Raw genomic sequence first — 14,080 nt, 5'->3', positions numbered from 1 at the left:
CACTATTGCCAGAAGCCTTTTTCAAATCACCCATGTGGAAATGCCCCCATGAGCTGAGTTAGGGGTGAGGTCCTAGAACAGTGGGTAGGCCAACCCGCCTGTGGGAAGAGCACTCTCTGAGCATAACTCCCTCATGTGTCCAGGCCTGCAGGGTTCCTCAGATCTGAGGACGGTTCACAGATGGACATCCCATCTTTCCAGCTCCGGGCCTACACACAAGCACCCCCCGCCGCCCCGTGACGGGATGGGGCATCCTCACATCAGCTGAGGCACATCTGAAGAGTGAACCCAAGAGCTGTGGCTACCCTTGGGTACCTCAGAGCAGCCCTCTGAAAGCATCATTATTACACTGAGGTCAGGAGCGGCAGGACACCTGAGAAATGCTATCAGAGGTATCTGTGTTCATGAGGAGACACGACAGCAGAAAATCCCAGGGGCTAACTCAGTCGCTGTCACTCCTGAAATGTCCTCTTTGAATCAGTGAAGCCAATTAAAACCCCAAAGTATTTCACCTCCCTCTTTCCTCTACTTGCCCCACGTATATGTGCCTGCAAAAAACCGGGGGGTGGGGTGGGGGGGCACAGGTGGAAGAGTGTCTGTTACTGCCCAGCAGGCTCATTCGTGTCTTCTGGAACCATCCTAACAGCTAGCAGGAGAGGTTTAGGTTGTCATACCCATTTCACAGATGTGAAACCTGACAAAGTGAGAGGTTAAGAGGCTTGCTGATAATAGGTGAGGCTGGGACTCTATCCCATGTCCTTGTGAGCTACCAGTCCTGATAAGTCTGAGTAGCCCTGGGGTGGGACCTGGGTAGGTGGGGACACCACCACCAAAGGTGTGTGTACGTGGGTTTGCTGGGTGAGTGGCAGTGTTGGGAGTCCCCCCCTAGCCCAGTCCAGTGAAGAATCTGGGGGCCTTTTTTCTGCATGCCAAGAACAATGGAAGGACTTGCCCACAGCACGCCACTCCCTCCCACCGTGAGTTCTCCTGGGTTTGGAGGGCTTCACAGGGTTCCATGGCCAGGGAACTGCCAACTCCAGCAACTTGGAACATTCACTCCAGAATGACAAAGCTCTGTATCCACTTTCCAGGCCCTCTGCTCCCCACCTCTCCCACCTGGATGGGACCTATGAGTGCCTGGGCCGCAAGGGCAACGACCTCAATGCTCTGATTGTTAACAGCCCCACCAAACCGTTTCCTCGCCTTGAGAATGCTTACTTGGTATTTTCTCAGAAATGAAATATACGGATTTCCTGGGCGTGGAATTTCCGCCTCTCCCTACACCCCAAACTTGTAACTGAAGAATGGAGAAAGAAAGCCAGAACATAGCAGTCGATGTAATCTCCACCCTTTAGTATTTATCATCCCTGCCGGGTGCCCCCCACCCAGCCCCTTCCCTGCAGCACCCCTCCCACCGAGCTCTGCCTCTGATGGAAACTGACAGCAGCGGGCAGCTCAGCCTGACTCCAGCCCCAACAAGGGACATATTTGTGGGCAAGGGATTTCCAAACCTTTGTGCAGCAGATGTTTGGCTTGTGGGCTCTGCAGGTTGGCTTTCCTGCCAGCCCCTCTCCGGGAATTTGAAACCAGTGCCCCACCCCCACATCCTGAGCCCTGTATGAGCTGGAGGACCCAGGCCAAAAGGCCCAGAAAATCACCATGGTTACCAAGCTTCTCCACATGTGCCTCCCTCCTCCTTTACAGTGGAGATATTTTAATGACATTAAAGGGATTTTTTTTCCCCCACAGAAAATACTTTTCCATGTTGCCACATGGGCTTCACAAGCATCTTTTTTTTTTTTTTTCCTGGACTGGGCTGCATCATATTCCATTGACTAAAACAGGAGCTGGCAAATTTTTCCTGTAAAAGGCAGATGGTGAATATTTTAGGTTTTGCAAGCCATACGGTCTCTATCACAACTACTTACTCTGGCCTAGCTCTATTCTACTCTACTCTAGCTCTAACACAGCCATTGACAGGATCTAAACAGAGGACTATAGTCATGTGCCAATAAAACTTTATTTGCAAAAACAAGTGGTGGGCTGGATTTGGCCCACAGATATAGTTTGCTAACCCCAGAACTAGAACCACTGTAAAAAATTACTTTGGTTTTATCCATTTTCATCTTGCTGTTATAAGTTAATAGGATGATGATGCTGGTGATGTTGGCTGCCATCTCTTAACTGTCTAGATTGTGTGCAGGACTATGCCAAAGGCTTCACATCAATTTTTTTTTTTTTTTAACTGAATTCTAAGAATTCTCCTACAAAATATAATTTCCCCCTTTTTCTAGTCATCTAGCTTGTGAGTGGTTAAGCCAGAATTAGAACAAAGGCCTGCCTTACCCCAAACCCCACCAGGGTTCCAGCAAGTGGAAGCTTCTATTTCCCCAGCTCCCATGCAGCTGCAGGAAACACGCTTGGCCATTGCAACAGAGACGACCCCATGTAAGGCTTTTTCCTTCGGTGGGAAGCCAGTCCTTGCCTGCACCCTTGTCAAAGCTGGATTTGAGAACACCCCAGGCTGACGGCCTCTCTTCAGAGGGTAGCATTTATGAAACCTTCCTGGCTCCACATCCCCCTTTATCAGAAAAAAACAGTGAAGGAGAGTCCATTAGAAATGCCTAACATGTTACCTTGCTCAGCAGAGAGCTCCATATTCAATGATCTGCCCCAAGGAGAAGCGTGAGGTGAAACGGCTGGCCAACAATGGTGATCACTATATGTAAAGCCTCTCCCGTGAGCTAGGGCCTGCCATATGTTACTGATGAAGAAACTGAGGCTTAGAGAGGTGGGTGACTTATCTAAGTACTCATCAGTGATGAAGCAATGACATGGTTCTCCTTCCAAAGCCCTCAGCCTGACCACGGCATCCAGCCTGCCCAGTCTGTACTGTGAGGAGTCTCAGGAAGACAACTGCAGGGGAACAGAACACAAGAGTTTAAAGATGCCAGAAATGACATTGAGCCAAAAAAGGAAAGAAACTAAGAAAGAAAAAAAAAAAAAAAAACTCTGGGATACACGAGGCTCCAAAGCAAAGATGGTGAATAATCACCATAAGAGGAAATGGGGAGATGCTGTTTATAAATAAATTGTTGAGTATTTGTGTTGGAAAGAACCCAGCGCCTGAATTCAAGGCCCTTGTGTTAATATTTACTGTATTGTAATAGTAAGATTTTCACAAGGCACTCTGGGTTTAGACTGAGTAGGCCTTTGGAGAACAGCCTGCCAGAGAAGAACAGAATGATTGGGACAGAACTTCTGGCAACCTCGAGAGAGATTATTGCTGGTTCGGAGGGTTCTCCCTATCTGTTGATCATTCTCTGAAGGCCAACACAGCTCCGTTCTGAGAGATAGTTCTTTGGCCACGTAACCCTTGGCCACTGTCCCTAATCTACTGTTGCCTTAAACACTTGGTGTCTCGATGACTCCCGTTTCAGAAGACTTAATAATTCTGTGTGCCCACATTGGATATTCTTGTCACCTACTGCTGCATATCAAAACACCCCAAGGTATAGAGGCTTTAAAAAATAACACATGCCCTCCTCACAAATCAGCAATTTGGGCAGGGTTCGGTGGGGCTATTTTATCTCTGCCCGTGTGGCATCGTTTGGAGCAGCTGGCAGGCTGGGAGCCAGAGGCTTGTGTGGTTTCTCCACAGGGCTTCCCTGGCAAAGAGGTCTCGGGGTTCCTTTCCTGCCTGCCCAGGACTCCCAAAGTGTGTGTAGAGAGAAAGATTCCAGTGGAAGAGACTGAGTTGTCTTTTAGGACCTACCTCAGGAATTCGTAACATCCCTCCCACTACATTCTGGTCAACAGAGCAAGTCTTTAAGGAGGGGCCACAACCAAAGGAAGGGACTTAGACACCCCACGGTTGGAGGCGTGTCCAAGAACTGGCCAACATCATTTCCCACACCATGACCAAGGGAACCTCAACAATACCACGTCTTAGCTCCCAAGGCAGTGCCATCTAAAGTGTTCCTCAGTTTTCTCCAAGCAGGTGGTTTTACACACGACAAAGCCCCAAAGTACCGAATTTTCAAACCTTTTCATTTAGACCTTTTTCATTCAGAATCTTTCACCATTTGAACAGGGACAGAGCCAAGCTTCAGTGGCACAAGGAGAAACTTCACCTTTGTTCCACCAATGAAAGATTTATGTATGCCACACCTCCTCCCCCCAGGGGGAAATAGTCTGCAAACTAAGCTATATGGCAGATGTTAGATTCTCGAGGGTAAGCTCTGATGGTAGATGGTTGACAGAATGAAGATGGACCCGTTGATATGCTAGTGATGAGTGTTCTTCTCTATGCCCTTTAACATAGTCCCAAGGGACTTTTACTTGGCCACAGTATCTCCTTCATAGGGAAAGTAGCCTGAGAATGACCACACTGGGCTTTCTTAAAAATTGTCCAGAACTTAAGCATCCCAGCAATCTGAATTAGCTTTTGCTGTGACTGAACTGAATTGGTGATGCCATTTTTGCCGAGCTCATTTTTAAGGTCATTTTTAGACACTATATGATAGTGGTTCTCAAACTGGGTCCCCTGGCCACACCAGCATCCCTGGGAGCTTGCAGATTCCTGTGCTTCATCCCAGACCTGTCCGAATCAGACACTCTGGGTATGGGACCCAACAGTCTGTCTCAACGAGAGCTCTAGGGGCAGCTGGGGCAGACACAGGCCTGAGAACCACTGTCTTACAGGGGTTGGATTGGGAGAAGGGACTGACTATAGCGGAGTCTGGAGTAGCTATTGGCAATACAATTCATACAACTCTGTCCTCTGGCCAAGCACAGATGGAAAAACTGGAGATGGGAAAAAACAAAACTCATCGATGGTAGGAAAAACATCCTCTCAATCTGCATGATCATGGTGTTACGGAAAGAAACCCCAGGCCTTCAACCCAAAAGCACATCCTGCCTTCAACATTTCCTTGTCATCTTGGGAAAGTGATTTAACCCCTCTGAGCTACAGGCCCCTCCTCTATAAAGAAGGCTGGGGTAGAAACAACAGGAGATTTTAGCAAGCTGTTACTGAGCCCTTATAAAGTCCATTAATCCTATTATCTCATTTAATCCCAAGAACAACTATATGGTGTTAATATTATTAGTGTCCTCACCTGATGGATGAAAAAAACTAAGGCACAGAGTGGTTGGGTAACTTGCATAAGGTCACACAGCTACCTCCACTCTCAACCATCCACTGTAATTCAGAAATTGTCAACTTCAGTACCAAGGTTGTAGGAGAATAAGTTTGTGCAGAGAAAGGCAGGGCCTGGATCATAGGAGCCAAGCAGGCTACGCCTTCTAACTCTTGGTTGCTAGCCTGCCCCTCGTCTCTGAGGGGCCACCAGGCTTACATAACTGGGACACTGTCAGATCTTCTATCCTTTGAGATGATGGGGAAAAGCGTACAGAAAATAACTGAGAGGCCAGAGAGGGAAATTGGTTTCTGACACATGCTGACAGGGCTCATTACCCAGACATCTTGTTTTCATAAAATGGCAGTGACACTGTTTGCTTTGAAAAGGGCAGGCTACTGGTAGTAACAAGGCCATGAGCCAGGGATGCTGGAGGAACAATGAGGGAAGAGATACTCCTCACTGAGGGAGGACCTTGAGACAGAGCTTTCAGACATAGCGGGGCCAAAGCTCTGTGGGCACGGATTATTCTCTCTTCCTTCCCCCTCCACGCTGCTGCCGCCACTAGAATTATCTCACTACAGTACGAACCAAACACAGTGCTCCCAGCCTCAAGAACCAGTCATGGCTCCCCAATACCTCCAGAAGTTGCAACCATAACCTGGGCTCACAGCCCCTAAACCTTCTGACCTCCCATCCCTTCGTTTCCTTCTGTGGGTTGTGGGTGCTTTCCGATGTTCCCCAGACACAACCAGGTGCATTTTTATCCCACCCCCCTGCTTCCACATTAAGACACCTCTAGGAAACCTGGAATCAGGAACCCCACTAGTATATCACAGGGATACCCAGCTGGGTGGTGGATGGACACTAAGTCCCTTCTGCTAGGGAGGAAAAGGTCTGGAAACTTTGTCCTGTGAAATACAGAAAGCCAGCCAGCCAGAAAATTCACTTGGTACTCATACAGTGCTTGCCAAAGACTTTACACCTCCCAGCTGTGCCAACGGGATGGTGAAAATAAGTGAATGATGATTCATCACTTTTCTTTGGTTGAGACCCTCTGATGAGCTCCATGGGAACTGGGACTCAACCATGTGCAGGGGAACAGGGTTTTCATTGGGTGAAGGACTCACACCCTTTTTTTTTTTTAATCTAGCCATTCATTCGACAACTGCTGTGCTTAGGGACCCCTGTCAGGACATGGGGCATTCCTTGTCATTTGGTTTTCTTTCCCTGCTTTGCATCATCATAACTTTTATTTCCTCTTTGTATATAAGAATATATACTAAGTATGTAATTCAAGTCTATAACTTAAGAATGCCAATTGTTTCGTCTCTTAAAATGTGCCTACTCATCTTTGCATGGCAAAACAATATCTCTGTTGGGGCTGACCTATAATTAATTGGTGCTTAGTCAGATCGAGTTCTCCTCTAAAGCCAGGCTCTGCAAACATTTTCTGTGGAGGGCCAGGTGGTAAATATTTCAGGTGCTGTAGGCCAAGAGCCAAAACTGATGATGTTATGTAGGTACTTTATGTAACAAGAGAGAAAACAAATTTCCACCAACCAAGTGTTCTATTTCTGAAATTCAAAACCTAATAATATCATTAAGTATGGGCTTTTGTAATACAGGTTATATTAGTCACCTCAGGCTGTCATAACAGAATGCCACAGACTGGGTGGCTTAAATAACAGAAATCTATTTTCTCATCGTTCTGGAGGTTACGAGTCCAAGATCAAAGTGCCAGTGCAGTAAGTTTCTGACGAAGCCTCTCCTCCTGGCATGTACACAGCTGCCTTCCCAGTGTGTCTTCACACTTCCTCTGTGCGTGCACAGAATGGGAGAGAAGGCGATTGGTTTCTCTTCTTATTATAAGGACACCAGTCCTATCCGAGTAGGGTCCCACCCTTATGGCCTCTTTTAACCTTAATAACCTGCTAAAAGGCCCTACGCCAAATGCAGTCACATTAGGAGAACATAGGAATTGGGGAGCGGGGGGCGATAATTCAGTCCATGATACAGGTCCACCAATGAGAAAAATGGAATTCTTTTTTGGGAAAAAACATTTCACTGAACTGGAGTGTGAAGGTAAAATCTAGTCTTAGCTGGTGGGTGTTAAAAGGACAGGCAGCAGCTGGGTTTGGCAGTGGCTGCGGTTCGCCGACGCCTACACACCCTGTAGTAGAAAGACCTTTGGCTTCCGGGTCAGGCTTGGCCCATGTTCAAATCCCAGCTTTGCCTATCAGCTATACATTACTGAGCAACCACTGAATCTCTCTGAACCTCAGTTTTGCCATGTCTGGAGGGAAATAATGATTTTCTTAAAAGGGAGCTAAAGTAGAAGGGGAAGTAACTCTCTGGGGTTTCTGTAAGGCGTGCATTTCTGGAAGGAGTGCCCCGTGCTGAGCACAGTGCCAGACGGAGAGCTGTCTTAAGGAAATGACAGAGCTACCATCAGCATCAGCCTCAGCAGAGTTCTGAGGGTTAGGAAATAACTCCAAAATGACTCAAAAGATCCGATGGATGAAGTATGTACTCTGGATAGTATGTCATGAGAATGGCAATTAACCTCTGTGGTTTTCCTCCTGATATAATCATTGAAAGTAACACTCTACAAAACAACTGACCGGTACTTCTCCAATCTGTCAACGTCATCAAAAACAAGGGAAGTCTAGGGGCGCCTGGGTAGCTCAGTTTGTTGATTGTCTGACTCTCAACTCAGGTCATGATCTCGGGGTTATGAGATCAAGTCCCGCATCCTCACCAAGCCTCCTTGGGCTTCTCTCTCTCCCTCTCTCTCTCCCCCCAACCCCCTCACGCATGTGCACGTGCTCTCCCTCTCTCTCAAAAAACAAACAAACAAAACAAAACAAAAATTAAAAAACAAGGGAAGTCTGAGAAGTCACCCAAGAGGAACCTAAAGGAAACATGAGGACTAAAGGTAACATATCCTGGAAATAGAAAAAGGATATTAGGTAAAATCTAAAAGCATCTAAATAAAGTTGGGACTTGAGTTAATAATAACATACCAATATTGGCTAATTGTGACAAATATATCATATTACTCTAAAATGTTAAGAACAGAGGAAATTGGGTGTGGGGTCTATGAGAACTCTCTCTATCTTCACAATTTTTCTGTAAATCTAGAACTCTTCTAAAAGTAAAAGTTCACTAAAGAATAATTACATGTGGGTAAAAGATCCATTCAAAGTGCAAGGTGTCCCATGGGTTTTAATGTAACCAGGATGGAAGGTTGATTGATACGGTTCAGAGGCCACATTGACTTTTGAGAAACTACCACTTGTCCAGTTTGGATATAGTATCAAGGAAGAATCTCCATAGTTATCTGGAAAGGCTGTTAAAATACTCCTCCCTTCCTTTAACCAAATTCATACCAGTGAGGGGTCAGACTTTCTTCCTATATTGCAAAGAAAACAACATAATGCAAAAGATAAAATGCTACAGCAATTACAGGCACAGTCCTCTACTGAGCTAGTCAGTGAAGAGATTTGCAAAAATATAAAGTGGTGCCTCTCTTCTCACTAAGTTTTTTTTTGGGGGGGGGACAGTTATTTTTAATGGTGAATATGTCTATTAATATGTTGGTTTATTATTTTTAGATGAATTAATAAATAATTACTTGAGTTTTTATTCAGCTTTAATTTTCTTATGGTAAATCTCAACAACTATTACCGATATGGGCAAAACCGTTCTGGGGTTCTTAATAATTAGTAAGAACATAAAGGGTCCTGGAGGATAAAAATTTGAGGTTCCCTGAGATTAACAAGTACTGTATTTAGTCCTCACAACAACCTACCAGGTAGGCAACGTTGTTATCCCACACTGAAGATGAGAACACTGAGGAACAGAGAGGTACATTAACTTGCTGGAGGGCCCTCAGGAAATAAAGAGATGAGAGTGGAAACTTGAACCCGTGTCACAGTGTTCTCCTGACCACCTCGTATCCCTGGTGTCCTCATTCCCTTCTAGGTCTGTGAGTTCTGCAAGGAAGTGGCCCCCGCCGACAGCCCTGTGGTCTACGCAGACAGGGCAGGGTACAGTAAGCAGTGGCACCCCACCTGCTTTCTGTGTGTCAAGTGCTCTGAGCCGCTGGTGGACCTCATCTACTTCTGGAAGGACGGTGCACCCTGGTGTGGCCGCCATTACTGCGAGAGCCTGAGGCCCCGGTGCTCTGGCTGCGATGAGGTGAGAGGCCCCGGGGGCAGGGGACAGGGGGCTGGGGAGTGGGGAGTGTCCTCCCTCGACTACAGGAGAGGACCCGAGGCCAAGGTGGATGTGGCTTCATTGAGGATATGATCCGCAGATAGAAAGATGGAGGTTCGGAGCTGGAATCCTGAGCTCAGCTTCTGTGTCCTCATTTGCAAACTGGGGCAGAAATCAGTTCACACTCACGGGGTTGTTCAGGATGGGTTGGACACATTGTTCTTGTCAGGTCTTATCCCTGGCACAACGCCTGGCACTTAGTAAGTGCTCGGAAGAACACTGTGGGGGTACGAGGGGAGGAGGTGTGCGCTGGAAAGCAGATCGCCCACATTCAAACCTGGCTCTACACGATTAGTGGTGTGGCTACATAATGCCTGTGCCACAATTTACCACTCATAAAATGGGAGGAAGATAGGCCCATCCCAAGGGGTTACTATGAGGATAAAATGAGATGATGCATGAAAATGCTTGGCACAGGGCCTGACCAAGTAATTAATAAATAGGAGCTACTAGTAGTCTTACAATATAATACAGTATGATATGGTATAATACTAAAACATTAACTTAACACAGTAGAGATGCCATGAAAGGGCTTTGACTCTCCAATATGAGTTCAGGCTGGAGGAAATCTAAGGTATATATATATATTTTTTTTTTAAGATTTTATTCATTCATTTGACAGACAGAGACCACAAGTAGGCAGAGAGGCAGGCAGAGAGAGAGAGAAGGGGAAGCAGGCTCCCTGCTGAGCAGAGAGAACCTGGGAGCCAGAACCCTGGGATCATGACCCGAGCCGAAGGCAGAGGCCTTAACCCACTGAGCCACCCAGGTGCCCCAACTCTAAGGTATATTAACAATGACAACGATAATTATGATAATGGTAACGATTGTGTGTATGCCTATGACAACAGGAAACTCACTACCTTCATCATTGGCACATATGAGGGTTAGAAATGTCTTCTTCGTTTTGAGCCAGTATCTGCCTCCTCCCTCCTCCCACCTTCCACATATTGCTCTCCATATGAAGTTGAAATCCTACAAGGGTCTTACCTAGTAACTGTGATCGAGAGAGGTTAAGAGAGAAAAGGATTGTCAGCAGGCCTGCCCCACAACCTCATGCTTTTTAAAGATTTTTAAATTTTATTTGAGAGAGAGAAATAGAGCATGAGCAGGGAGAGGGGCAGAGAGAGAGGGAGAGACAGACTCCCTGCCGAGCATGAAGCCCTGTGACACGGGCTCCATCCCAGGACCCTGAGATCATGACCTGAGCTGAAGTCAGACACTTAACCAACTGAGCCACCCACGCGTCCACCCACAATCTCATTTTTGTGAGGATAGTAGTATACCTAGAGTCACAACACTCCATCATTAAGGGCTTACAGTGGATCAGTCATTTGCTCCATACTTTATATGTGACGTGCCACTTACATCTCACAGCGGTCCCTTTGGGAGAGACCATCATTGTCTACATTTTATGTTTGAAAAGAGAACAGCTCGGAGAGGTCATAAAACAGTCACTATGCCAAACACTTCTTATGTAGTAACACATGTAGCACTCATAAAACCCTGCGGGATAGGTAGTTTTTATGTCCCCATTCCACAGATGTGGAAACCGAGGCACAGACAGATAATTTGCCCGATGTCATGCAGCTGGTTCCCTGATTCCTGTTTGACCCCCAAGTCATAAAATGTATTTAAGAAGTACACTATTTGGCTCTCTTCAAGGATTCCTCAGCATATATATATACATATTCCAAAGTGTTACTTTATTCCAAGCCCAAGTGACCCTGTGTGACCACTGGTCCTTAGTTGGGCTGTGTTCACTGGGGTATGTAATCACATCTCTGAACACAGCTGGGCTCTGAATTTGGGCCAAGGAGTATTACAGATGCTAAATAAGTAAAACCTGCCTGTGGCAGAGAATTTTTTTTTTTTTCCCCATCTAAGAAGCTAAAATGCAATCATGATCTGTGCCAAACATTGTACTTACTGCCTGAGATTTAGGTCAGAATCCTCCACTGACGCATTTAAAGGTCAAGACGAGAATGGGGAAGGAGGAACCACCATCTACAACTTGTCATCCACGCACTGTCTCTACGAGGCACAGAACTTGAGTCATGCATTTCCTCTGTTCCTATCCCCTAGATCATTTTCTCGGAGGACTACCAGCGCGTGGAGGACCTGGCCTGGCACCGAAAGCACTTTGTCTGTGAGGGCTGTGAGCAGCAGTTGAGTGGCCGGGCTTACATCGTCACCAAGGGGCAGCTTCTATGCCCGACTTGCAGCAAGTCCAAGCGCTCCTGAAGGGCTGCCCATCCATAGCCAGAACCCACAGGATCCCACCAAGAAGAAAGGCCACGTGTTGAAGCCATCCTAACTGTCTGATGTGCCAACAGCAAGGAACAAAAACAGTGGTTTTTTTTTCAGTGGGAATATATATAGATATGCATACATATATTCTAGATTGGGTGGTGGTAGATCCTTGAGGTCAATAGTTTCAAAGCCAACAACGTTCTGAGGAGTCTTAGAATGGAGTTATTTTGTTGTTGTTTCCCAGCTACCAACTAAAGACACAGCTGGCATCCTGCAAAGGATCTCTAGGAGTTTCCCAGAATGCAGTTCTGGGTGATCAGATCACATAGCTGTAGAATGTGCGTGCTTTCTCACGAACGGGGGCGCTCCTCCCGGAACAGGCTGGGACCCCAACAATCATTTGTGGCCTCCTTTTCAAATGGAATTGGAATTTTAAATAAAAATCTTTTTCGGCATGATAAATGTATCAATAAAAGTTTTATGAAGTCCACATATGTCCCGGTGTAGTTATTCACACCACGGTGTGATTTCATTGTGTCCAGTGAGCCCTGTGACCCTGACTGCTCGTGGTGGCAGGAATTGCCCTAAGGGCTGGCATGTCTCTTTGTCACCTGTGTCTCATCAGATTTCTTTGAGGGTGTAGGTCTTCCAGGCTGAATCCCTGTGTCCCCCATTCTAGGAAGCCCCAGATCCATGAGGGAATGTGTCATGTTTCCTGCTACCCCAGAGAGCAGCGTCCGGGAGGTAAGCTGCCCTCACAGGTAATGAGGGGATGGGAGTAAGACCAGGTGGAGTTTGGGGAGCAGGCACGTGGAGCCACCGGAGCTCAGCCAACTGGTGCCCCAGGGGACACGGTGACCAGTGTGCGCAGTCTTGAAGAAATATGGGATGTTTATGAGAAATCTCTGTGCTTTTAATTGTTGCCAACTGGACACTGAATAAGCCAAACAGAATGGGTCTTTGGGCCAGATTTCCTCTCTTTTTATGGCCTCTCTGAACATATGCAGCTCCCAGATTAGTTTCCTTTCCACGACTTCTAAGAAAAGTTATCTTTTTTCTGTGGAGGGATCCAAAGACAAAAAAGACACGAGTCTTCTAAGCTCACAGCCCAGTCACCTGTGGCTTGTGTTTGTTCTTCAACTTCCCATCTGTTGCCAAGGTTCTTTCATTTCCCCATACGAATCTCACTCTGCTCATCCTTTACCTACAACACCCTGACTTTGCATGTTTGACCAAAAGTATTACAATTGCCTGGTGGTTTTCTGTTTCCAGTTCCTGTCTCCAGCTACCTGCTTCCCTGTCATGTCTGTCTCCCCACAGAGAAGCTTTGGGGGTGTTCCCTTCCTCCCCCACCCTCCATTGCTCCCCAGGACTCAAGTTAAGAACCAAGACCTCCCTGACATTTGGATCTTTCCAATATCTGGCTTGTCTTTTTTCTGGCCTTGGAACTCTCTGTTTCTCTTGATTTTCATCTCCTTATTTCATCTAGACAGTCACCAACTGCCTTTGATCAAGCCCTCTTCCATGCTTTTGCTAGTTTTGTGCTGGTTTCTTGAAGACCAACACCACCTGTTGAAATTCTGTCTGTCCTGAGGCATAACCTACTTCTCAATCCCTTCCCAGAGGCACCAGTGGAATATTCACTCATTCATTCACTCACTCACTAATTCACTCTGCAGATACCACTGGGCATTACAGAGTTCTATTACCCATACTGAGTATAGTACATAGAGTGTTTACAGAAAGAACAGTATCCCTTACCCCCTGGATTTTATAGTCTATGGGGGAATGGAGCCTTAGGCAAATACTCCTACAAGTCATTAAAAAGTTACAGAAAGAGGAGATACATGTATTTATAAAGAAACTGGACCTAGTTAGGGAGGTCAGGGGAGGTGCTTCTGGAAAAGTGACACTTGGACTGAGATCTAAAAGGTGAGTGAACTCTGAGCAAGCAAAGAGGGAAAGGAAATATTTAAGGATGGATGCACGATGTCATGTGCAAAGGCCCTGTGGTTGAACATCAGTTTATTCAATACCTATTCACTAGTGTTGGAAATACAGAGGTGACTGTGGCCCATGAGTGGGACTGAAAGAAGGCTAGTGTGGTGCATAGAGGGAGGGAGGATCGGTGTGAGACACAAGAGGTGTACCAATTTTATGGGCAATGGAAAAGAATAGTCTCTGTCCAAAGAGCAATGGGGAGCCTTCGGAGAGTTTTAAGCAGTGGTGGTAATGACTTGACAGAGAGATTACTGAATACATGCTCTCTCCTCTGCTGAAACCCCAGCATGATACTCGACTGATTTTGTCCTGGATTTTTTGTCTACACCACTGTGGGTAGGAATGATGTCCCTCTTCAGACCCCAGCAGATACCACCCAGAGCATGCTCCTGCCATCCCCATGT

General features: G+C 46.4%; 1 protein-coding gene across 2 annotated transcripts in view; it reads left to right on the top strand.

Annotated features, from left to right (window-relative positions):
* Positions 1–12,165, top strand: part of LMCD1 (LIM and cysteine rich domains 1) — a 57,939-nt gene extending 45,774 nt beyond the window's left edge. For both annotated transcript variants that reach the window (XM_082683176.1, XM_082683177.1), the window contains 2 exons: positions 9,129–9,344; positions 11,508–12,165. In XM_082683176.1, coding sequence (XP_082539302.1) covers positions 9,129–9,344; positions 11,508–11,666 — 375 coding nt within the window. In that variant the 3' untranslated portion in view covers positions 11,667–12,165. The remainder of the gene's footprint in view (positions 1–9,128; positions 9,345–11,507) is intronic.
* Positions 12,166–14,080: the final 1,915 nt, after the last annotated feature.

Source organism: Mustela nivalis (assembly GCF_964662115.1).
Source record: "Mustela nivalis genome assembly, chromosome: 1".
NCBI classification, from domain to species: Eukaryota; Metazoa; Chordata; class Mammalia; order Carnivora; family Mustelidae; genus Mustela; species Mustela nivalis.
Note: the sequence above shows the minus strand (reverse complement) of the source record. Positions and strands in the feature narration are given on the sequence as shown.